This window comes from Hippoglossus hippoglossus, chromosome 12 (assembly GCF_009819705.1).
Source record: "Hippoglossus hippoglossus isolate fHipHip1 chromosome 12, fHipHip1.pri, whole genome shotgun sequence".
NCBI lineage: Eukaryota > Metazoa > Chordata > Actinopteri > Pleuronectiformes > Pleuronectidae > Hippoglossus > Hippoglossus hippoglossus.
In genome coordinates this window covers 10,568,390-10,594,776 of record NC_047162.1, presented here as the reverse complement: position 1 = coordinate 10,594,776, position 26,387 = coordinate 10,568,390, and the positions used below count along the sequence as shown (strand labels likewise).

Genomic DNA, 26,387 nt, shown 5'->3' with positions numbered 1-26,387 from the left:
GTTTACTGGCAAGAAGCAACATGAACTCAACGAAAACAATTTCCCAAGATTTACCACCAAAGTGTTGCGGAGAATCCTCTCAAACTCAAAGCAGCCCAGACGATAAATATCATTTGGGTCCTGACTCGGATACATTGTTATTTTATTTGGTGTCTTTCGACCCAAAATGAAAGATGCATCACAAGACCGAAGTACCACTTGAAAGCGGGAGACAGCTGTCCTGTGAAATAGATTGCAGTGCCAATGTTATAGAGCGCTCCAGCTGGCTCCAGATGATTCCTGTGTAAAACATGTGGTCTGTGGCCAGCTGTCAACAGTTGACTCATTTCCTGGCACGATTGATTATTTTAACTGATGTAATGCAATGATGTGCGAGTCACTGTCGGGGGGTAACAATCCCGGATACTAATGCAGAGTTCAAAGTCAGAGCGCACAAGTCCTGTATCGGGGGCTGAAAAGAGAAATTGAAATTGAAAGCCGACACAAATAAATCATCATTAGTATTCCCCCGGCGGAGCATGGTTCGTTTGCTGTGTATGCCGTGTTAATCCCAATAAGAAATGACCTCTGTGTTATTCTACGTCTGTCATGTGTCACTCCCCCCCCCGTGTCTCTCTTTACTCAGGACAAAATGTGCATGACGTCAGTAAGTGGTGTACAGTATGCCGCGCGCTGTGTACCTCATATTTACACACGAGACTATGTAAACACTCACACTTCCTCCCTTTGACGGATCAGGGATGTAAACCCTCTGGGACCCGCGGCTCACCATGACTCACATAACGGGCGAAGAGAGTCCAGGCCTGCTGCTCTCAAGTGCTAAGTTCAGACCGGAGCTGTGTACAGATCTTAGAGGCTTGCTCGTTGTGTGAGTGTGTCTGTTTATGTGTGTTTGCAGGTGCATGCTTTCCCCTGGGACACTAAAGTGAACTCTGTAGCAGATGTGTTTTCTCTGAGTTGGGGCAGCAGGGAGTTGTGTGGGAAAACCGGGCCATATGAGGCAATGTTAGCTGGAAAGCCTGTGTTGCTTTTCGCAGTATTATTTATTCCAAAGAATTATTAAAGAGGAAATACAGAGGAACAGGGCATCACATATCAGTCATGTGAAAATGTCCATGTGTGTGTGTTAATGAACTGCGTTTATGAAGTGCTTTTCTAGCCCTAACGACCACTCACAGCGCTTTACAGTACGGTTCCCATTCAGCCGTTCAAACACACAGGGCTTCTATATATTTAGCCCTTTGCCTAAGCAGCTATGCATCTCATTTACACGCTGCCATGAGCAATTTGGCCGTCAGCGTTTTGCTCGAGGACACTTTGGCAATGTGGACCGGACAAGCCAGTAATCGAACCTCCTTCCCCTCGGATTAGTGGACAAACCGCTCAACCTCCTGAGCAGTAGCCGCGTGTCTGTGTTTTTCCGTTGGGTTGCATGTGCATGAACAGGTCGTATTAGCAGTACATGATTGAAGGTTAGTTGGCTCCGGGGGTGCGACCATCGTGCACACCTTCATTTTAGACGTGCACAAGCGGTGTCCTTTTGCTGTCTCCAGGCAACCAGGAATCAACTTCTTCAGAATATGATGTCATCCCTAATGTGACAACACAAAAACAGAGCTTGTTGTTTACATTGAAGTTATCGTGTGTGTGTGTGTGTGTGTGTGTGTGTGTGTGTGTGTGTGTGTGTGTGTGTGTGTGTGTGTGTGTGTGTGTGTGTGTGTGTGTGTGTGTGTGTGTGTGTGTGTGTGTGTGTGTGTGTGTGTGTGTGTAGATGTGTTCCACGTATTATGGCTTGTGCGTCATCCTTATAAACTCAGATTCAGTCCAAATGATTGATATCAAAGAACATCCGCATCGATTCCTGTCCACTCTGAAAAAGCCCCTATTTCATCATCTCATGGTGCAATTGAAAACAGTCAGGCTCAATTTCATTAATGCTTACGCGACCGAACCTGCTTCTCTTTCTTGTTTTTCTCTCTGTATTTCTTTACTTTTGACTAGAAAATGACCCTTTATTGTTGTTTCTTACTGTACCTCACGTGTGTCTTTCTTTATTTTATTTGTGTATTTGTATTCTGCACGTGTTGGCAGATTATTGTATTGCACTTCATAATGCTGCACATCACCACTCTACTCTGCTTTGTAGGCAGTGCATTTCATTCTGTGTCAAAGCAAAGCAGACTTTATGTTGCCATTACTGACGTGGGCTTTAAATGCCTTTTTACCCTGCATTAGCATCACTAACAATGACAAGGCTTTAACCACCAAACACTTTGCGCCAGTAGACTCCACAACAGCAGCCTTCCCATCTTCACCGGGACATTGAGTGACATTAATAGTGACATATATTCAAAGAGACAGCAGCACAGCAGGCCGTGCAAAAGCCCATGCAGCCAGGAATCAGGCAAATAAGCTAGCATCATGAATCACCACTGACCAGGGCAGCAAGTGTCAAGAAAAACCCAGAAGGCTTCAGTCAATCTCTGTCGACTTTCACAAAATGGAAAAAATACTATTTATATCCTGACTTGTGCCCAAAAATGTCAGTGCACAAATGTTTCTCCCCCGACACCGCCAGAGGCAGAACAACGGTAGGTAGGTGGACATGATCGAATTGGAAATAGAGGAGATGGAGAAAAAAAAAACATACTTGAGAACAATACATGACGTAATAATGACATAATGGAGACATTTCTTCAACTAAACAAACCTAATATTAAGATATTCACTGTGATTTAACAGGAAAAGATGTGGAGATGAGCTGATGGTGTTTGAGTTCACAAATGATGGAATAGTCGAGTCAAGTTTATTTATACAGGATTTCATATCTTCAAGATAAAAAGCAAAGGTACACGACAAATACATGACATGACTTAACATATCTTATATACATATGTCATAAAACTAGGATACAAATAAGATGAAAACGTAATAATTAGAATGGTGATTCATAAAAATATAATAGTAATTTAAAAGGAAATTGACAAAAACAATCATTCAGCATAAATAAAAGAGGCAGTAAAGGCTGATTTAGAGTTTAATCTCTGTGTTGTGACGAGACCTTTATCTGATGACCTCAGGGGTCCGTCCTGTGTGTATTCAATGAGCAAGTCAGTATTACAGGAAGGAATTGAACAGTGATTTATAGAACAAACACATTTAATTTGTTGCGCAGTCATAGATCTGCATATTAGAAAATGTTTACCCGGAATTGAGTATTGATGAATGGACATTTTGTATCAAGTCGGCTCAAGTCAAAGAGCTGAAATATTGCTCACCAATTACAGGTTATTAATTCTAAGATCAATTGTAAACACTGGAATGACATAAGCTTGTCTGGTTTTTTTTGGCGAATATTGTAAAATCAGAACAATTTCCTCCAGCTACAACTCTGCAGCACATAAACAAAATGTACTTGTCCCATTAACCTTCCTCCTTAAACTATTTAGGAGGTCTGCTCGGAAGCTGTTTCCAAATTAGCGTTTGAAGCACAAATCAACATGAGATTAATCTGTTCGAGCGAAGATGTTTTTTCTTAGATGCTCTGTCTTTTATCAGAGGCACATTGGTGGAGTCGTAACCAAACACAAATGAGGACATTAATCGATCAAAGATTTAATCTGCCCATTACTGAGGTCAAACACAGATACCAGGATGTCCTGCAGAGTCAGCCCAGGGGTATTTATACTCTTTTCAATGAGAAGCCATTTGACCAACTCTAATTTAACCACTGGCTGTCAGATATTTATTCCCATGTATTTCCCAGCAGGGGCGTATTGATTTGTTCTCTTTCAGCAGTACCATCTTGCCATTAGTCACGCACTGTAATTGTCTCGCCAGCGTATCAAATTCTGCGTGAAGTGGAGGCCGGCTATTATCTAATTTCACTAATGCTAGCGTTTTGATGCCCACGGGGCTGCGCCACTGTACAGCCTGTGGTGTCATGAAAACAAAGTTCAGATGGCAGCTGTTTGTGCACATTAACACCAGTGCTGGTAGTAGGGCCGGTGTTTGTTATAGATACCATCATTTATTTCATTCCGCTGGACACACGCAGACGTGCTATCAGGCTCGTTCCCACACAGAAAGGTGTAAGACCTCTGATACGCGTGGTGGATTACGCTCTTTTGTTTGTCATTATCGTCTCTGATGGCACTCATTGCTCTCTCTGACTCACACACACACACACACACACACACACACACACACACACACACACACACACACACACACACACACACACACACACACACACACACACAGACAGGTAAGCACACACGTAGAAAGACTGGCCTCCTCTCAGACCCTCATTAAAAAGTGAAAAACTATTGTTTAGCATTTTCCTCATTTCACACGTGCACACTTTCTATTATAATTTCTTTCGTTTGTTCTCTCGTGCTCTTCCCGTCTTGAACCCTTTCACTATCCAAGGATCAGGAGGCACTTCTTGATTTCTCTGACAGCAGATGCCTAATTGGCCGTTTTCTTTTCCTCCACCCCTCTTGCTCCTCACCCACTCTCTCTCTCTCTCTCTCTCTCTCTCTCTCTCTCTCTCTCTCTCTCTCTCTCTGTCCGTCTCCCACTCTCTCTCTCTCTCTCTCTCTCTCTCTCTCTCTCTCTCTCTCTCTCTCTCTCTCTCTCCCTCTTCCTGTATGTCTCTAGAAGTGTGACTGCCTGCTGAGCCTGGAAGCCTTTTCAGCAGACCAGAAACGCCGTGTGTGTCAGTGCCTGAAGGACAACATTGACAAGCAGCTCCAGCTTCACAGGAGGGAGCCTTCCATTCCGCATCACTTTGACCAGGTACGGCCACATGGTCACACTCTCACACACACATATACAAGCATTTCCAATGACCCAGGCCGCATGTATACAACTCACTCCCAAGCATACGCGCTGAGTCAGTAACGTCTGCACTTTCCTGGAAGCTCACACTGCCATCCTTATGATTTTCCACTTAGGTCATACATTTCTTTGGAGAGTTTAATCCTGCTGCCTTTTTTTTATCTGCTTGCATTTGAATAGTGGTCCTGCTTTAGTGCAGCTAAGAGCAATTTAAATCCTGCTGGAGGAGATATTTTCTGGCAAAAGCAGGTTTTAACCAACTCGATTTCATCTGGACGAATGACACTGTGGTGAATCATGTTTGTTGTGATCATTTGAAAGGATAACCACACCAGATGGGATGAAACACTGAGCACCAGGTGTTTTCTTTGTTTACCTGTGGTGTGGTGATACATGTAAGGACAGTTGTTTAGTTTCTTTATTGACATTATATGCATTAAATTAATAGTTTTGATATATTTGGATAGATGTTGGATATATTTTTAATCACACAATTTACTTCCTATAAGTGACATATCAGCTTTAAGTTTATTTGGCTAACTTGTTAGCAAACAGTTGCATATTTACAACATTCATCTGGGGACATATTTGTGTACATGATAATTGTAAGCCCAGTCAGCTACTCACTCTTCTTCTAGCTCTGTTTTTGGTCTTTACTTTAGACTGTATATAAAAATGGACGCAGACTCCTGGTCCGGAAAGTGAAGCCAATGCGGAAGTGCATTCTGAAATCTGTAGTTTCTCAAATGACCAGTAGAGGGGGTTTCTAGTCATAAAGCACAGTATGCATTGTAGCTTTTGGTCTGTGTGATTGACAGTTAATACCTTTTGATGGGTGCAGGTGCAGGTGGGTGTACTGTGTCATCAAGCTCTCTTTCAGAATCACCCCCCACTCCTCCAAATATGGTTGCTTCTGGTTAAAAAAAAAGACCAAGATAGAGTTTGCCAAAATGCAGAGGCTTAAACGAGTCTACAGCAGGGTTGGGTGAACACACATTCTCATTTGATCCCTCCAATATACAAATATTAATTCGAACATATTCGATTTTCTTCTTACAATTCCCCTTTGTTTACCTGTTGCTCTCGGAAGCACTGAAATGAGTTTGATTGAATCCAATAATACACAGAATATGACATTTTAAGATCCAATGAATTGCTTCTGAAAGAATCGAAACCAAATGTAATCACTGCTAGATAAAGTCATTACACCTTTACAGCTCAGTGTAGCACGATGGTGGTGCAGGGGGCTGTTTAAGATGAGCTGTAACTGATATTCAAGTGCTCACTGGGCTTTGACCGCACTGATTAGGAGGCTGACTGCCGAGGGAGCTGTGTAGATCACCGTGGCCCATTTTGATCAATTCAAGCGCTACCTGAGGAAATCTAATTCAAAATGATTTCTACTTTTGTAAAAGATGTGTTAATATGTGGCATTCTTGCAAATCTTCAGATGAAAACAACCGTTAACGTCCTTGGAGCATCATTCAGAGGTTTGCTGTTTTTTTGATTAGCCTTATTTCCTTGATACAATTACCTTTCCTTTCTTCTTTCATTCATGATGCTTTTTATTGCTCCACACTTACAACAGCTAGTGGCTGGAGGCATTAGGTTTTCAGGTTGTTCATCCATTATTGGGAACACGATATCTCAAAAATGCCTTGAGGGAATGTCCTTATATTGGCTACTAAAGTTCAGTTGGACTCAAAGATGAACTTATTCGATTTTGGTGGTCAAAAGGTTAAAGGTCAAGGGCACATTGACCTCACAAGTCATTGAGTTGGTCTTGTGAATCTCTCATTGTGACATTTTTACCTCGTGAACTTGTTACCTTAAAAATGTCTTGCGAGAATCCTTTCATATGGAATAACTGATTAGATTTGGGTAGTCAATGGTCAAGGTCACGGTGGGCTCACAAAAACTGTTTTGATTCATACTGTGACCTCATATGAATCTGGGGGAAAAAATGAATGTAGACTGAAACTGGACTGGTGGAGGCATGTAACCACAGAGCGGTAAATCCAAGATTTCGGGTTTCTTCTTTCTGTACTTCTTTCATTTTTGATGAGCACCAGACAACCCATTTACTTCATCAGTTTAAAAGATGTTCAACCCAATTTGCTTGAGATTGGCTGAGAGGTGATTAAAAGGAATAAATAGCGTAGTGTGTAGATGGCACACCTGTTGTACATTAGGGCTTCATTTCATCAGCACATGAAAGAGGGCGAGAGAGAGAGAGAGAGAGAGGGGAAGAAAAGCCGACAGTCTTTCATCCCATCCTCTCGCTCTCTGATTGTGTGTGTGTGTGTGTGTGTGTGTGTGTGTGTGTGTGTGTGTGTGTGTGTGTGTGTGTGTGTGTGTGTGTGTGTGTGTGTGTGTGTGTGTGTGTGTGTGTGTGTGTGTGTGTGTGTGTGTGTGTGTGTGTGTGTGAGAGAGAGAGAGAGTATTTTTACCCACATGGTTCATCTGAAAAGATTTGGGATGAAGCCTTGATTACCCAGAAGGGAAAATGACCTCAAAATATCCTCAATTATCTTAATTTTCTCAAGAATTCAACAGATTCAACATTCAGACTTGGGTTTGGAACATGATGGATAATCTTCCAAAGAATATCTTTTGTACGTGATGCTTTTATTGGCTGTTTTCTCCCATGATCCTGGGTCAATTATGTGCACCCAGCCGACTGAATGGCCACATCACATGCACTGAAATGCTCAATACGTTCAATAACAAAGCAGCTGGCCAGGCAGGTTGAGTCACGTTGGGTCACGTTAAGTCACGTTAAGTCAACACCATTTACACAAACACAGCCGACCAAATCAAACTCCATTGATCAATTGGGACATGGTAAAAAAACTGTTATAATCCCTTATCGTTTTTTGTTATTAGTAGCTAATTACACTTCCTAAAGCTTCAGTTTTTAAAGCCAAACAAACCTTTTGTTGTGCAAACCGGGGTGATGCCTCTTATCGACCCTGTTTACATCTTGAATTAACATGCGCCTTGGGAATACAAACACAAGTGGACAACCACTCGTTGCCGCTTACACGTGTGTCCATTTGTCTTCAACGTGTTATTCCCTTCTTCGCTTCAACTAAAGATTCCTCAAAACCTTATATCATGTTGATAGCTGTTGTCTAGATTTCTTTGGACTGAATCTTCCTTAATGGTTATGAGGTGTTAAGCTTCAATTCCATTTTTTGGAGCGTTGCCATGCTGTCAATAAAACAACCCCCACTTCCTGCATTCATTTGTCTTTTAAGGTCCTTGTCAGGGACACATCAGGACGCATTAGCATATAACATACAAAGGATTTGTGCGTCCCAGACCACCTTGGCAAGTGAGTGAGATCAGATCAAAACGTGTCTTGGCTGAAATTCCTCTAGAGTGCTCAGCTCCAAGTGCATCAGTTTACACCGCTTTCATTTCCACAGGTGTCGCCTGACAACATTTGATCTGGTCTCACATCCCCGCTCTACATGTAAATAAATTTGTACATCATTTCTGTGTGTGAAGCCAAATAATGTAGTTTTTTGCCAGTCCGACTCAACAGATAGGTCCTTTGTCAATACCTTTGTGTTGATGTCAGGAGAGGTCGAGCAAATCAATATGCTGTGCGCAATGAAATAAGATTTTACCCTTTTGAATTTTTTTTTTTTTTTTATTGAAAATCAATGTGCATTAATATTGTGGTGGCTGCCACAAAACAGAAAATTTTGGATTTATTGTTAATCTGTTGCGGGTCAGAGGCATCAGCTGAATATGCTGCGGCTCCTTCAAGGATGCATTTGTGCACACACGACGTAAAAAGAATGTGTCCACATGCATCCCAGACCTCCTCTGAATGTGACCACCTCCGTATGTGGATCTCATCAATGCTATGGAGCCGCCGAGGGGTTCAGAAAGGGGCCAGCTTTAACACCGTCAGTTATTTAATAACTGCGGTAATAAATGCCACCAGGCGTTCCAGCCTCCAGATGAAACGTTTGAACTGTCTGCAGAATCAAAATCACACATTTTCCTGTAGAGAGGATAACACATTAGTATTCCTACGAGAGCTGATGATACATTTTTACTGAAATCCTACATGCATGTCTTCCATTTGTATACCTTCTTAATTGTAGTCATTAGAGGCTTTTATGCTTATCTCTTTATCAAATGCAAATCTAATTGTTGCCCTGAAGGCAAAGGAATTTCATGCTTAATCATAACATTTTTTACATCTAGACAATTTGGTTCACTTTTGATTGCATTTCAGCCGAATACCTTAGAGGCAAATAGTTTGTATTCAGTCAACTCCAAATGTGTTTAATTACATGCAAATCATTGTCAAGAACGAAGAGGAAGAGATATAAAAGGAATGCCATTGTGGTATCCTTTCTGTTGTATGTGACCCTTTGGGTAATTTCATGTTGGCATGTAAAGACACATGTGGGCCAGTTTCTTCCATTAGATAACATAAAAAGAAGTTTAAAACCTAAATCCCTCTCAAGAGGATGACGATCAGCTGCAACGTCCCATTTAATATAAACTTTTATATTTATATTTTGCAAATTGTCCTCTTATCTCTAAAAAAAAAAATGCCTTTACCTTAATAACTCCATTTCGGCCTGTTTGTTACTGCTGAGTCAACACTAGAACTCACTGTGTAAACCTAATGCGGTGTACCATCGATGGACAGTGTTTATTCCTGTCAGTGAGTAAAAACTGCAGCAAAAGAGCTTTAGAAAATTGCTTGTGGAATCACACATATCCTTTGTGTCAGAAACTGCATTTGTCCTCTCATGCACAAAGCTGAGTAAATCCACACTTGGCTGAAGCTGGCACTTTATACTCAAAAGCTATGTTCAAGTGTGCTGTGAGAGCAGAATAGACACACACACACACACACACACACACACACACACACACACACACACACACACACACACACACACACACACACACACACACATTGTAGGGATCACATCTGTTCATTCTACTCTGTTAGTTAATTTCATTCATGTTTTCAGAGCAAATGTGGTTACGCCGCCACAGTGTTGATGTCAGCAGCAGCCTGGCTTCCTCCGATCCACAAAACACTTTGTTCGCTTCCGTTTGGAAAAATCTGGACGTGAACCCTTTCCACTGGGAGATTATATAATTCTCCGGTCCCTCCGAGAGCGGAGCACGATGAGGTTTTGCCAGTTTCAGCTTTTTGTGGAGCTTCGTTTAAAGACGGCAGATGGTAAACAGATGACTCGGAGCAAATATTTATGGTGACTCATCTTGAATAAACGAGGCCTCTGTCTCGAGGCTCTGACAGAAATAACTTTGAATAGGTTAAAGTGAAGCTAAAGAATGACAAAGTGGTCTATGACCTGGATGGGAGGTGGTTATGGGGATGAGCTTGTCAGATAATTGAGAGAAAATTGGCTGATCATCAGCTGAAGTTACACTTTTTGGTGATTTAACAGGAGATGATCCTGGACGATCTGCAAATACACAGAGGCCAGTGTTTGTCTGTTAGGGCTGGAGAAAAACATTACTTTTGTTTTTGGGTGTTTCAGAAACATTTGACCCCAAATCTAATAATTCAGATGAATGTATTATAATGTTTAAGAGTGTGTCTCCTGTTCAGAAAGGCAGATCATCTGTTTGTGACAAATCTGGACCACTTAAATTGCTGAATGCGTCAGCTTTTCCAAAATTACCCTAAACTACTACAAATACAAACCGTGGCATCGATTCCACGCAGAATGTGATCACTCCATTTATTTTACATCACACAATGCCAAACTGTGGCATCACAATTTGTCAGTGGTTGCGTGCTTGGCAAATTCATTGGAAGGGAAGGACATTGTGGCCATACCTTCAGCTGGGTTGGCCTTCAAAGTAAAAGCAGGAAAGTTAGAAAAACATTCTGGTAGCAACCGCACAATTAGGACCTAAGATCCTAAATTAGGACCCCAACATTCCCAGTATATAAACTTGATTTTAAGTTTTATTTGTTTCCATATTTCCGTTCACCAACAAACACTTAGCCTCGTGGTCTGGTGTTCAATAGCTATTAAAGGTCTCCTTCCTTGCAAAGCTTCCGGCACATTCTTGTCTGGACAGCATTACCCACTAAGCTGCTGGAAAAATAAATTTGTTCGGCTTCCATCACACACACACACACACACACACACACACACACACACACACACACACACACACACACACACACACACACACACACACACACACACACACACACACACACACACACACACACACACACACACATACACGGGCAGAAAGCCTCAAATGGGAATTTATGCAGGACTGACCATTTTGAAAACAACAGCCACACTTTATCATGGACAGTTAACAGTTGATGAGCAATGCTGGCACTCCCTCTTTGAGGCAGAAGAACTGTGGCCAGTAAAATCGCATTCATTTCCCACACGAGAGAATAGGCTCACACGAGCAATGAAAACAAGATGGCTGCTGCTAATGGACAAAGTGTATCTGTTGGGGTTTTGGTCGCAGCTCGCTCTGTCCTCTTACTCTGGCTGCCTCATTTCACATTTATGAGAATCTGTTCGAACTGGTTATAATACAGCATTTATGTTGGAGAGAGCAGTGACGCAGTGTGACAAGGACCCTCTCTCACCCCCTCTCTGTCCCACTCTGTCGCTCGACGTGTCAAACTGTTTATTCATGAAGAAATGAAAGAAAGAAAGAAAGAAAGAAAGCTCTGTCCTCTCCTCTGTCTTCCCCACTAGTCCATGTCCTTCCACTGCGGCATGCTCTCCATCCATGATACATGAAGCTCTGGACAGAAAGGAAGTGTGTCAGAGAATATGCATCTATGGAGCAGCGTGTCTCACTACTGTGACACGCTGCATTTAAAGCAGCAACACAAAATGACGTGAAGTTGATTGCTCAGCTTCATTTTAGAATAAATTAGAAAAATAAATATTTTCCTCCATTTTGACTCTAAAGGTTTTCATTTGAGGATTGCTTTACAGCATCCTCTTGTCAGGATGTGTCACCACCCTCTGTTTCCCAGGACTGTGTCTCAGCTCTTCATAAATTAGCAGTTTTCTGAGTCGATGTTCAATAATTTCATGCAAATGTTTTTTCCCTGCGTGAAATCTCACAGTTATATTGAAGATTATTGATTTTCTCCAGTTTGGGAATGTTTAGTCTGAGTAGGTGTTAAACTAGTACACCTATCTGAGATTGACCTGTTTTTGTGAGGGGACTAATGACCGTTGACTAATGGTGTTGTTTTTTGTTTGTTTAATCATTTGCTTCCTCCTAGAGAATTTGCTAGTATTTAAAATCCAGCCATGTTTACACTCATATTTATTACTGCCACCTGTTGGTCAGTGGAATTGTGTGAAATATAATAAAGACATGGAGGGTGATATCTGGCTTTTTAGCTGTCTGGTGTTTGGTGATTAGCAGGTAGCTTACAGCAGTGAGAGTGAACTGAAACATTAAACCAAGCAATGAGCTGAAGCCCCATACAAAGCTCTGCAAAGCTGAGGAGAGCTGCAGAGTCCAATTGACATCTGATATATTTTTATTTATTTATTTCCCCACATTTTATTTGCAACAGAGTACAAGCTGCCAATCTACAGTAAAAACAAAATAATGAAAGCAAGACATTCAATATACAACGATGTAGAGTGATCGAACATAGCTCATGGTCATTTTGGCAGAGAGAGGGAATTGTTAGGAAGGCAGCAGCGACAGTAAAGGAAGCATTTTAAAAGTGGTCGCCCGGGGTTGGACAGCATGTTGAGACAGTGGCAGATGCAGTAGTTGGGATCCGAGCCTGGGGTTGGCAGGAGAAGGAAGGACGACACTGAGTGACTGAACAATGTGAGGAGAAAGCTAGCAGGCTGTAAGCTGGGGGATTTTTTGACATTTTGTTTTCACTGGATGGTCCAGTGAGGCTATGAGAGAGAGATGAGGCTGCTACACACCTGTCATCTCACCTTCACTGGGGGATTATAGACGTAATGAATACGAATATTTACACTGTTAATGATACAAAGAACTGAGTGAAACTGTTCCGTGTGTCCACTGGACTCAGCGTCGACAAAGTGAAGGATGTAATTGTAAAGTATAATTCAGGCGACATCTGTACAAGCGCGTGATGAACATTTCTCTTGGCCTCGTTTCTCTTCTCTGCAACAGACACACACTTTCCCCTTCATTGTCTCTAATTAGACACGGATGGATTCCATTTGTCACGTCTTTGCTCGTCCCTTCTCCTCTCACACCCGTGCGTGCACATGCACGCACATGGCCACACACACACACACACAAACAGCCCACTCGCTTGCCATTTTTGGTATGCGTTACCTTTTGAAGTGTGATATTTAGATTTTGAAGTGGTTCTCATGGAGCCAATGTGTGGAAGCCATGCTGAAACATTTAAAACAGTCCCATGACAGGGGAGTTATGACGAAAATGTGTTTTATGTTTCTAAAAGGATTTAATGGGTGCAGAGAAGTTGGCTCGTAAGAGATTGTCTTTTGAGACAAAGGTTACAAAAGATCACAACTCATCATTTTTTTCCCTTTTAACCAGAGCCCACATCTTCTCTCCCCTAATCTCTTCTCCCACCCTCCTCCTAATACCTCCTTTAGTTTAGTATTAAGGTTTCTTATTTAAAGAGGAGTTTGCCTGTCGGTTTTTTTCCCCCTTGTTGAGTCATGATCGACGTCAGGGAAGTGCCAGAAACCATCACATCTGAAACCTCACTGTCATTGTTGCATGTTGCACGATACGATGAAAGAAGTCACTGCTGCACGTCATTCCCAAGATGTCAAAACCAATAAGAACACAAATGTTTGTTGCTATTTAGGCATAATTGCTGGAAGCTCCATGCAGGAGAGGAACTACGTTCATGCGCGTGTCATGTTTCCATTGCTGATCGGAGCTGGAGCTGTTTAAAATCCAGAGTTCACTGCGGAGACATTTGTCCCGAGAATGAATGTTGATTGTATCCATTCCCATTGCAGACAAATCCACAAGTTAGTGGATTTTAGTGGGTTTTTTGACCAGTGGAAACAGACTTAACTTTCTCTTCTTTACCTTTTATCTAAGAGTTCATTTGAATTCTTTTTTGTAGCCTTCAAATGCAAATATTCAGACTTTTACCTTCTCTCTCTCTCTCTCTCTCTCTCTCTCTCTCTCTCTCTCTCTCTCTCTCTCTCTCTCTGCCCTTATCACTGTCTTTGTTTCTCTCTACTATGTACTCTCTCTGTCAGACACACACACACGAATGTACGCTGACTCACACAGCTCTGGGATGTTATTCATTGTGGCCTGTACTGTACAATTCATTCCCTTGTTTCTCCTTAAACATTAATGATTTCCCTTTGATGGAGTGGTGTTTGGCTTTATTTTAGCTCACCTTTAACTATTCATAACTGTGTTATATAACGGCAATTATGCATCGGCGCAGCAGCGAGTATGGATAAGAGCCTCGTGGACTCAGTCCTAAGGAGGCACAGTAGAGCATGAAATCCATTCACTCTCCATTTTATATACGTACATTCTTTACCCAGAAAAGTGATGTTTGCCCCACTGAGCATGCAGCGGAGCCGGCATAATCGCAAATAACGTGGCACAAGTACATTTTTCATTACTACATGATCATTGCGTACTCGATGATTAGCAGTGAGACGGAGAAGTGGAAAACATTCTGCTACCAATTAACAGGAGGGAGCCGAACAAGAGCAAAGTGCGAGAAAACGTATGAAACAAGTGGATAGTGGAAAATCTAGTTTACCGTTAGTTGATATTCTACTTTTTAAATGTCAATTATTACTTTATTGAAAATGTTTCCCCGAGAATACCTTCAGCTGGAGGCGCTGTGGGAGACAGTGGTCTGCGCGAGGGGCAATTGACGATGTTTAAAATAGCTATTTGAAAAAGCCCATTATATATTAGCACATGACATGATTAGATAAGGCCTCATGAATAGCTTACATAGCTCCCTTCAGGTCTGATGCAGACACATGCTCATTGTAACAGACAGGGTGAGTGTGCGTGCGTGTGTGTGTGCGCATGTCTGTCTGTGTGTATTTTATAAGGTGTGAAAGACATGGCCCTTTACATCCTGCTCTTTGATAGGTTTTGATTCAGTACTTTGATTTACGACACAGCAACTTCTAAAAATAGCACGCAGAGGGAGAAAGAGAGGGAGCGATGGCGAGAGAGGGAGACTGAAGGACACTGATGGCTTTGCTCTCCTGAGAGTTAGTTGTGTGTGATCTTTTCATAACCGTCGCTCGCTCCACGTTTTTAACACATTTTACATTTTTGCAATTCCCCCTTTCACCCTCACACCTCCGTCTCTCCCCGATTCCAGTCGTCCTTTATTTTTCATCCCCCCCCTCCTTCATCAAATCCCGTTTTTACACCCCCCCACCCCCCCTGCTCTCTCTCACTCCCCCTCTCACTGTCTATCGCGCACACGTAGGCACGCACGTTATTATCAAGCTTGGGGAGCAAACTGGGACTGCAGCAACAACAACAGACAAGAAAACAGAGCAAGGAGGAGAAAACACATCCTGAAAAACGAACAGAGGGGAGAGGACGAAAAAAATTATCACATTTGGTCACATTGGATTAGCAGCTTGTATCTGTTCACGCTGCACACGTGCTCTTTATATGTGTATGTGTGTATGAGTGGAGGAACTGTGCCACTCTTTGTTGCACTCTGGGACGCGCACACACACACACACCAGCAATAACCCACTTCACATACTCGAGAAAACACACTTCTCGTCCAGATGCCTGTGTCTAAGGTAATGTACACTATCTTTCTCTACTACTGCGGTGAAGGTCAAACTGGGAGCTCTTTTTGGAGACTTCTTCTGCTGCCCCTGTGGTGGAGATTAGGATTATTGTGTTTTTTATGCTTTTTTAAACATGATCTAAATGTGTAACTGTGTCCGGATTTGCCCGTGTACAGGTTGTGTGTCTGAGTTGGTGTGTGTCTGAGTTGGTGTGTGTGTGTGTGTGCATGCCGCAGTCGCAACCGTCCTGCAAATGCTGCTGGAGGTGAAGTCACAACTATTTATACGTTACTCACATTTATGTAACTGGGGATTTTCAATTCAACATTTGAACTATTTTCTTTGATATTGGTGGGGGAGGTTTAGTGATTTGTGGCTTACACTTTTCTCAAGATTTTATAGTTTAGTGTTTATTCGATAGTTGTCCTCCTCATTAACACTTTCTTTTTAAAGTAAAGGCACACATTTAGACAGGAGTGCTGGAGAAATCGTACAAATAGCGCATGTGTGATTCATTCTTTGGTTAAGTGTTCCCGAGGCAGGGGATTTCACTACCATCCTTTACTGCCTTGTGCTTTCTGCAGCTATACATAGAATTGATTCACATTTATTACTAGGGGCTCTACAACTGTTGGCTGTTGAGTGTGCATCAGTGTGTCTCCTTCAAGTTCATGTTTTTGAAGTAACTAGCATTGAAGTGTTGTCTGCTGCTCGGGGAACCATTGCGTTTGTGTCAGACGTTTTACCTCTTGGGGGTTTTGTCGGTGATGTGTAGTCGTTGACCCGAGGAGCCGCGCAGAGAGAGACAGCAGGTGTGTGTGTCTTCTCCCTCTCAACGTCAAATGTTGCTCGCTCAAGAGATACAAAAGCCTTTCTCCTGAGTAGCACCGAGAGGCTCTTGAGAGAACAGAGAGCGAATGTGTGTGAATGAGTGGAAGAGGCAGAGCGTACAACAGGTCCACTTGTTAATCAATGACGAAAACATGATTTATGATTCTATGTGTAAGACTTCTAATAAATTTGGAAGCTTGTATCACATGTAGCGACCTTTATTTTTCTGTTAAAGTTGTAAGTTGCCGACGGCATGACGGCTTCCCAAAAGGGAAGCCAAAGCATCTTAATCGCAGCTGTCTGCAATAAAGGTCATAAATTCCTACACCTTCATGTTGGTGGATGGGAGATGGAACAGACTAAAAAGACAAACTACATGTCAAATAAATTTAAAGATGGTTTCTGTCATTTTAAGGTAAATTTTTATCACACTCATATTGGTTTCAATTTTTTTATTTGATATATAAAAATGAGGTGAAACGTCATGATTGACAGCTGAGACTGAATCATGATTGGTCGAGGCTCAATGGCAGCGTTCATATTTGGGATGTTTTGGCTTCATTTCTGGATAGTGGGAGGGGTGGAGACATGCCGTCCATCTTTGTATACGATCTATGGTTTAACCTCAGTTCTTCCAACCAAAATGTGCCTTTGTGTTTGAAGTTGACTCTGAATACTTGGTCAGATTTGTCTTATCTATTTATATTTATTTATTAATCTTTTTTCTTCCAGCTGTATTTTTTTATGTACATTTCCTTAACTCCAGTTTTGGTGAAAGAAACCCACTTACTGTGTCTTGTCTTGACACTTTGCTCTGCTCAAGCGGCAGAATTACGAAAGGAGCAGCCATGTGATCCCAAGCATTGACTCAGTAGATTTCACTCAGTCCCATGTGTTGGTTCGAAGTTTTATTGGTTGTCTACGACTTGACCACCTCAGAAAAACGTAATTGCCTTTATGGAATAACAATCAAGCACATGCTGCTGCAGGCAGAAGTCGCCATTATAGCCGGGCTTCAGAGGAAAAGCGGGCTAACAATTCTCAGCTCACTTGCAGGGTTCACCGAGTCCTCCCTGGATTCTGCGTGGTTGTGGCATTGCTTGATTAGAAATGCTGCACTGATGTCATCCACTTCAAGGATATTGTGGCAGGCTGTGACTCAGAGCAACTTTAGAGTGAAAACATTTCTATATAATACCTATTATGAGCTCGACAGTAACAATAAGAACTAATGAAATTATCGCTGCGGGTCAATCACAGCCGGGGAATATACAAAGGTTTATGTGACTTCCTTTTGTGTGTAGAATTATATACACAAAGTCCTTGGTTTAGGTTTACAGATCAGATCTATAGGTTTTGATTTAAATCTGAGCCACACAACATGGACCTTTTTACAATCTGCCAAAGTTCCTGTTTCATATATTATTAACCAGTGGCTGTGTTGTGTGACAGATACATGTAGGTGTGTTCTAAGTACATGCTCTCGGTGTGCGTGTGTGTTTACAATGGATATGTGTCCATTGTGTGCCTTGTGCATCCTGTGGGACCTGGCTGCAGTGCTTAATGTTCTCGCGGACAAATGGAGGGGGGGGGGGGGGTTGTCGTGAAAGGCACAGATGAATATGTGTACACACACATGTAGGATGATATTTGCAGACACACATCTGCAATCACATGGGGACATTGTATAGATCAGTATGTTTGGTGGACGCACACGCACACATATGCTTCTCTCCGAGCTCTCGCTGCTCATTTGTCTCTTGTCATTATCTCTATCTCCTCCCTCTCTCTCTCTCTCTCTCTCTCTCTCTCTCTCTCTCTCTCTCTCTCTCTCTCTCTCTCTCTCTCTCCCTTCTGCCCTCTCCCTCCTTCCTCCTCACTTGTTTGTGCAGCTTGGGAGTCCACCTTCTTAGCCTCATGGGCATTTGCTCTCTTCCCCTTTCTTTCTCTCCTCCTCCCTCGCTCCGTCTCGGCACTCTTCAGTTGACCTAGCCCATACTGACAGAATCACACACACACACTCACACACACTCACACACACACACACCAGCCCAACACACACCAGTTTGACAGAGGAAGTAGGCCACTTGAATGGGGATGTGTGGTGTGTCTTCATCTGCCTTTGCTGGATTGTAACCTGGAACTGCTTCCTCTTGCCAGGTAGGGGTTGTTCTACACCTTAAGTGAATTTCTAATCTATAGAGTACTTCATGTTTTTATGAGTAATCATGTATTTTTTTATGCTGCTTTACTTTGGGTTTAGGAGAAGGGGTATTTATGTTTTCAGCCAGTTTGAGATGTTGATATTGTTGTGCTGCTGGGAGACAGGAAGGGGTCTGGTCCTCACGGAGAGGGGATAGAAAGAAGACGGAGAGATGAGAGGAATGATAGGAAAAAGCAATAAAGGCTTATTTGTCACTAGGTATCTTTATGACAGGCGCTGATACGAGGGGTTGGTATCGTGCTTTATTTTCATTCATTTAACTTTTTCCACATCTTTCTCTGTGTTAGCTTGCTTTCCACTTTATTTTCTGTCTCTACTGTAACTCCATCCAGTTATCCTTCCTTTTAATGTGATTGCTCTTGTAATCTCTCAAAAAAACAAGGGTTCTGTAGAGTATATTGATTGATGAACTGATTGTTTACATTCCGCTCGGTGCTTTTGTTTTGTCCGTTTTCTGCTCAGGCTGCGTGCCAGCGGCGTTATTCAGCAATCCACATGTCAGGGGAGTCGTATAGTGGGGAGGAACAGGGAGACTGAGGGGGGGGGGGAGAAAAGAACACTAGGGAGATGGCCATTAAGAAGACATACTCTAAACCATGTAAGAGCCAAGCACAGGGACCAGAGGGGAAAAAACACAACAGGGCGCACACTGGGGAAAATTGCTTCTCTCTTTTGCCTCATTAAGGGAATAGTGAGGTTATCCTCTTCTTAAAAGGAGGGAGTTAGATGCCGGGCTGTGGAGTCTGCGTTGGTGCCTGTTGATACACAAAAAGTGAAAGTGCAAATGGTCGCTTGTGTCTGAATGAATCCTGACAGAAGTTTTACACATTTACAAGAATAAAGGTAGAAAACTCCTCCTCCTCTCCTCCTCCTATTCTCTCAAGCCTGAACAAATGAGACGTTTATTTATAACCTGCTATAACCTGGGAAAAAACAATGTCCTACAGATCAAAATCCCTTGTTCTCACACTCGCATGCACACGCAACGACCAAAGACAAAAAACAAACAAAAGATAGATGCATCTTCTCTCGTGCACGCGCACATACGCACATACGCACACGCACACGCACTTGCACCCGCACCCAATAACCCCTCCACCACTACCACACACACACACACACACACATCCCTCTCCGCTCCTTCTATGAAGGCCTTTTCCAGCCTTTCTCAGTGGTCACATTGTCTTCAGCTGCCCGGCGTCACGGGGCAAGTTACGTCAATGACATTTTCTCTCTTTACCCTCGGCTTCTATCAATAATGCCTTTGCATCTTTGGATGTGACCCCTCCTCTCTCTCCTTTTCTCCCTCCCTCCCTCGCTTTCTCTCTCTAGCTTGTTTTTGCCTTGGTTTGTTTGAGCGAATGAATCGTGCATTTTGATTCTTCCAATAGTCCCGGAGTCTTATGGGAGTCGCAGCATGGCGTGGCATTCTTAAATTTGAGTTTGGTTGAAATGTGAGGGCCGGAGCATGAACACAAACATAGATACGTACTGGACGGTTCCTTCGCCAGCTCCCAGTTTAAAGCTGAAATATTAATGAGCTGATAAAATGCAGTCGAGGTCTTCAAAGTTTTCCTGAGAAATACTGAACCTCCAAAACCCTGATAAGCAATATTGTTATGTGCAACTGATTTCATACACTTTAATAATGGTGAGTGAAAAACTTGCATCTACACCTAAATAAAAACTTTCTATCTAAACCTTGTTATCCCTCTCCTCAGTTCTCTTTTCAAACCATTGTTTCCATGATGGGGTTAAAAGATGCACCTTTCTGCTCCCAGTGTTCACCTGACACCTCGTCTTGTTCTTTTCTTAGATTTATGGACCCGCTTTCTCATTCGGCCTCATAACAATGGAGGGGTCCGACAGATAAATGACTATTACCGTGTCATCACTCTTCCCTCAGTGAAATTGAGGGCAACAGAGGCTGGTGCGTAGCGGTGCATATGATGAGGCCGATCAGAGATTGATCGTCTATATGTTGCGGCCCCTTAACAAGATATTGGTATTACACAAAGCAATAAAAGCCCTTAAATCATCAAACTGCAGATTGTTCTGGACAATACATGTCAAACTGTGGCTAATATATATTAAGATGGACCAGACACTCTAATAGCACTTTAATAATATTATGACATATCAGGGTCATTATCATATCAAGTTATACACGTTGGCTGTAGACAAAACATGTTTGAGGTTTTTTTTATGTATGACCTGTGATTGCAGGAATGCAGGAAATAAACTGTCCCACTGGTTGTCGTAAATTATTTAAGTTAGTGGATAATAATGTGGTTTAAAACTGCTCAAGAAAACAAATTAGCTGTTACTGCTGAGTCAGATAACAATCACATCCCCAAGCAAGTTTAGAGTAACAGTTTTACACAGACATATGCAAGAAACCCTGGTTATTGATTTTAGTTTAAGGCCTTCTATTTATTTATTGTACCTAGGTTATAAATTCATTTTCAGACCAAGGACTTGTATTCTGTTTACCTTCTGTATCCTTCTTCCTCTTTATTTTTAGATATTGAGTTGTATTTTCCTATTCCCTCTTTTTTAGCTCCTATTTTAATGAAATTTGTTTGTCTGAGGGTTACATAATGCAATGTAAAATATGTTTTTAATTTGAGATAAATACAGTGTTGCCTCCGTAATGGTCGACATTACAGGCAAATATTGTACTTTCTCTCCATGGACAATTATATCTGACGACAGAATAAGTGTTGCCCTAAATACAAAACATATGATGAGCTCATACAAATGCTGTTCACACATGCCTGTCAATAATAATGATTCAATGATGTTTTTCCATTCCCTCAGTTATCCTGTTTATCATTTATGGATCGCCCCTGAGGTAAAAACCCACTCAGACCATGGAGAACATACAAACTCCACAGAGAGAGGCCTGGACTAAAAACAACACTTAATCGTGATATGGCTGCATAATGAACACTTAAGAGATTTAGAGGGCATTTGTCTTGATAATGCACTTTAAGTTAAGGAAGATTTAGTATGTAGTACACTTTTTAAATGTTTAATCGCAGATTTTTATTGTAAAAAAAAATTGTTGCTGACACATTTTATTGCAAAATCTACCATTAATTTCATCACACAATTTAAAGTTTGGGAAAATGAACAAGAAAATCTAGATTCCTGCTTTTCATAAAAACACCTGGAGCAGTGTTTCTTATTGGGAAGCTGTTGAGGGATCAGATCGTCTGCTTCGTGTAGGAAATTATCTATTGCAAATTAGGAGAAATGGGAAAACATACAGACAAAAGCAGATACAGGGTTTTAAGTACGTTTTAACCCAAAGTGGTTATTTTAATGTGAAACTCAGGAGGTGAGAATACTCATTTAAATAAAAGGACAACAAGTTTGATAAACTTTGTTTCTGTCTCTTTGCTCTGACCATGTTTTCCCATGGGGCCATGTTAACAGGAAGTAGTGCTGAGACTTATCTGACCTCACATGTTCTTTTAGGAAATCAATGGGATAAGTCGGTGCGTAAAGGAGACTGAATAACAAGGTTAATACAGACTGATTGGGTACATCACTTGGACATCCTGCCAGCCATCTTATAGCCCCAACACGGAGTACTGGGAAGAAAAGAGAGGCACAGAGGAAGACAAGAAAATCCTTGGTCCAACAAAATATACCAAATTAAACAGGAATATTAATTGAGTTGAGCTGGATTTAATGGGGTTGAGGGTAGATTTGGCAAGTGGCCTGGTGGTGGACACAATAACCATTAATATTAGAGTATAGAGTGAAGGAGAGGGAGGCTTTGATGCTCTTTAATGTAATGTCTTACTTATTATCAACTAGGACACAGGAAATTAAATGGAGAAATTGGAAAGGTGGAAAGGGAAGGAAGGAGATAAAGATGAAAGATGGCACCTTGAAATTGAGAGGCGAGGGAGGGGTTTGGGGAAACTAAGATGACAGAGTTCATAGGGTGCATCTTCAGCTTTTGGAGAACACGCAGCACAGCTGCTCCCCTGGGATGGGGCTCTCATTTCCATGGTAACCGTGGGACAGAGTTCACATGGTTGTCTCTGGGTGACTGTGTGTGTGTGTGTGTGTATGTGACTGTGTGTGTGTGTGTGTGTGTGTGTGTGTGTGTGTGTGTGTGTGTGTGTGTGTGTGTGTGTGTGTGTTCTTGCCTTTCATTTCGGAGATTTCAACCTTGAGCGATTTAGACTATCAGAATATCATTAGTTTTTGCAAAGTGAGGTCATTATTTCTCAGCATTAATTTTTCTAGGGGTGTATTTTAGAAATAACACTATGGAGGGTTTCACTTTTCTCACCTGATCCCCTCATTGTTTCTGTTGCACTCAGTTGGCAACACCCTGCATGAGTCACCAGTTATTTAGCAGGTGCCATGAGGAGGTGTTACTTCCTTTATTAACTGTTAAACAGGGGGGGGGGGGGGGGGGGTATGTTTTTGTACACACCAGTTGCATATGAATGCATGTGCAAGATAATCATTTTGCCTCTACATTATTCATTATATCAGTGGTGGCTGCTTGTAAACAGATCCACACCCTTTAAGGTTTAATTGTATAATATATTGAAATTCAAATGGTGACATACTTTATAATAATGCATATGTGAGTACAGCTTCTGAACTGTATGTTTCCACATTAAACTATTCACTGAATGCAGGAAATAAGGCCAAGGGTCGCTTCCCTCCATGCCCCAGTTTGGCTTTAAAAATCCTCCTATTTTGGGACTCCAGAGTCCGTCAAGCATGTATGATTATGTTTCTGAGCCCCTAGGCCTTTTTTCACAGATTTTCCTTCCATTGGACATTTTAGTTATTTTTCTCTCCTGTGGGACAGAAGCACAGCTGGAATTCCACCGAAATATAGGAAATGTGATAATCCTCGCCATTTGCTTATTTGCAGCCTCCGGCTCCTTAAGTTCCCTGGCTCTTAACTGACATGAATACGACGAGTAGCCTTTTGAACAGCTTGATATTTATGAAAGAGGGCATCTGAAATGCTCCTTTTGATCTTCAGCAACACGTGTAATAACTGACCAGAGCGTGATGTATGAATAAAAGCCTTTAGCAACCTACATCAGAGGGATTTATCATGCTGCGAGCATTTAAGTGTGGAGAGATCTACGTGGCAAAGCAGGATGGTCAATGACATGCATGTCGTTTATCTCTCGGAACAGCGGCATGCTCTTTTTTCTATTTTTAGACATTATGCTTCTATTACACATGAGCAATGATGTACAATTGAGTTCCTCTGTTTTCGGCACATTGCACATTAAGACTTTTATACAATGTGTAAAATGAGCTAAAGTGAAATTGACTGGAGCTCACTAACTCATGGGAAAAAAATGTAAGCCGCCCGTATGGCTGCCTCCCGGCCTTGAACGTAAGGCACAGGCTTGATTTCAAACATGATGAAGCATAGTTTTAGCCCATGGGGGGGGGGGCAGCCAAGACAATAAATCATGTCTTCTCTGTGAGCTAAATCCTAGTTCCCTGTTTTTTCCTGGACCATGAAAACTAACCAAACACTTCCACTTTTAAGATTGCATTTGTAAATTCATATCCTCACGACTCAGAAAAGTTCATCATTAGCTAGTTAGGTCATGTGCGAGACCTAATGGTGTTAATGGTCCATCTACTTTAAAAACCAACACAGACATTTCCAAGACTTGCTCTCAAGTCCTCTCCTCTTCCCTCCTGCTTTATTTCCCTCTCTCTGCCCTCTTTCACTGACTCATTATCTATCACCCACTCCCCTCCTCCCTTCTGCTTGTCTTGTCCACATTGTGTCCTCCATCTATTTACTCTCTTACCTCATCCTGCTCTCTCTGCCTTTTAGTGCTGGTTTTGTTTCCTCGCTTAATTCAGGCATCGCCAGGGATTTTATTCTGTTGAATGACTACTGAGTTCATGTGTGTTCTACCTGCATATACAGCAAATCCAAGAGCAAGGGGGGAAAAAGGATGCTGCGCAAGGTCTTGTCGCCCATTAGCTTGTGTCTTTTGGTTCGTCTTTTGAAGCAGGCTCATTGAAGAGAGAAGGTTAGCGGGTTTAGGCAAAATTCTAATTGTCCTAGCTTGACAAAGCTTTGAAGATTAGTGCATTTATTTATATGCTTTTATTTATTTTCATCTTTAATTGAGATGTGAAAACTGGCATCAAAGAAGAACAGGGTTAATGTGAAGCTGCTGGTGTGTGTGAGTGTGTGTTTGTGTGTTTGTCGACTGTAGGAAGTGTTAGAAAGTTGAAGTGAATGTGACAGGACAGGTCTAACATGTGTATTGTTAAGTGTTCGGTTGATTTGCAACGTGACACTTAAGCGTTGGACATCTTGTCGCTCGCTGACGCCATTTCCGCAATGAATCCTGGGATCAGTTGGCCAGAGAAGGATCCACCAGTTGGAGACTTTGTTTCTTGGGCATGGAAGGACATCATGCAGCCTTTGAAGGAGGCCACCCCTGAATTGAGACACTCCCTAAATGTGTGATGGATAGATTCAGAACAATTCATGTTTATCCCATTATGTTTTCAAAAATGTCCAAACTATGACATACCTGATGAAACGACCAAAGCTTTGGATTCCTGTCTCCGTTTTTCTGATTTGGACCAACATGCCCAAAGAAAGAACAAGAAACAGATGGAACAGAATGAAGGCAGAGGTTTTACTTATACTCCCACCCCAAGGAAAATTTTATTACCGTCCATTTCACTCTAAAAATACACCTCACATAATCAGTAGAAGCCTTGATGTCTTGGTTGTAACACCACTGTGAAGCATTAAGATAAGATCACAGCGAGGTTAAGAGGTAGTTAGGAGGGAAAATGAGAAGTCTGGAATCACCTTGGGGGTGGCTGGCGTTCAAGACAAGTCAAGTTTATATTTATAGTCACTGTTCTCGTGACTATGCTGCAGCCGCACTTGGAAATAGTAAGTGAAACAGACACCACCCAAACAAACAGACAAAGGAAAAGGTCTGTTAAACATCGGGTAGGGATACTCTGAGAGATCTGTTGCTAGAATAAAGAGAAGTCGGCGAGTAGGTGAGAGGGTCCCGACCACTTTCATGACTGACTGCTCTTGGGGTGGGGGTTTGAAATTACTAGTTTTCTGTTTGAACGTTTGAATTCATCTTCCATCCACATCTGCTGCTTATCTGCGGCCCGGCCACCATAGTTGTCTGGTGCAACTTTTGCATTTTGATCTCAATGGAAAACAAAACCCATAAATATTCAAATTCAGTAACAGGTTCACTTATAATCCATTAACTGATTGCTTAATAGCATACATATTAGTCAAATATTGTCTCTATGAGTCATTATAAAGCACCTTTGTATTCTGCATGGTCATATTCAAACCACTAAGTCATTAACAAAGAATTTGTCATTAGTTCCTTTTAATACTTAGTACTGAAGTTGTCGTATATGAATTGCAATCTTTGCTGAGTTCGGGCCTTATTAGGAAGTACCACAGGATTTGTCTTTCTCCCTTAATACCACTAATAAATATGGTTTGTTCATATGTAACAAAACACACAACTACAGTTGTTTTAATTGTACTAATTTTACTTACTTGACCTACTAATAGAATATCCCTGTAACTTTAAATGAAGTCTTTCTGACTCATACCTCATTCTATGGTGAGGTCTTGCTCGTAACTAATTCACTAGTAGTTTGGCACTTATTAACACACAGGT

The 26,387-nt window shown here is 41.8% G+C and overlaps 1 protein-coding gene across 10 annotated transcripts in view; it reads left to right on the top strand.

Annotated features, from left to right (window-relative positions):
• The window catches only part of rgs3a (regulator of G protein signaling 3a), a 146,432-nt gene that overhangs the window by 79,952 nt on the left and 40,093 nt on the right, over positions 1–26,387 (top strand). For 8 of the 10 annotated variants that reach the window (XM_034601884.1, XM_034601882.1, XM_034601881.1 and 5 more), the window contains one exon: positions 4,663–4,800. In XM_034601884.1, coding sequence (XP_034457775.1) covers positions 4,663–4,800 — 138 coding nt within the window. Of the gene's footprint in view, positions 1–4,662; positions 4,801–15,323; positions 15,639–18,355; positions 18,621–26,387 lie in introns of those variants that run through there. The other 2 variants (XM_034601889.1, XM_034601890.1) reach the window with 2 other exon arrangements.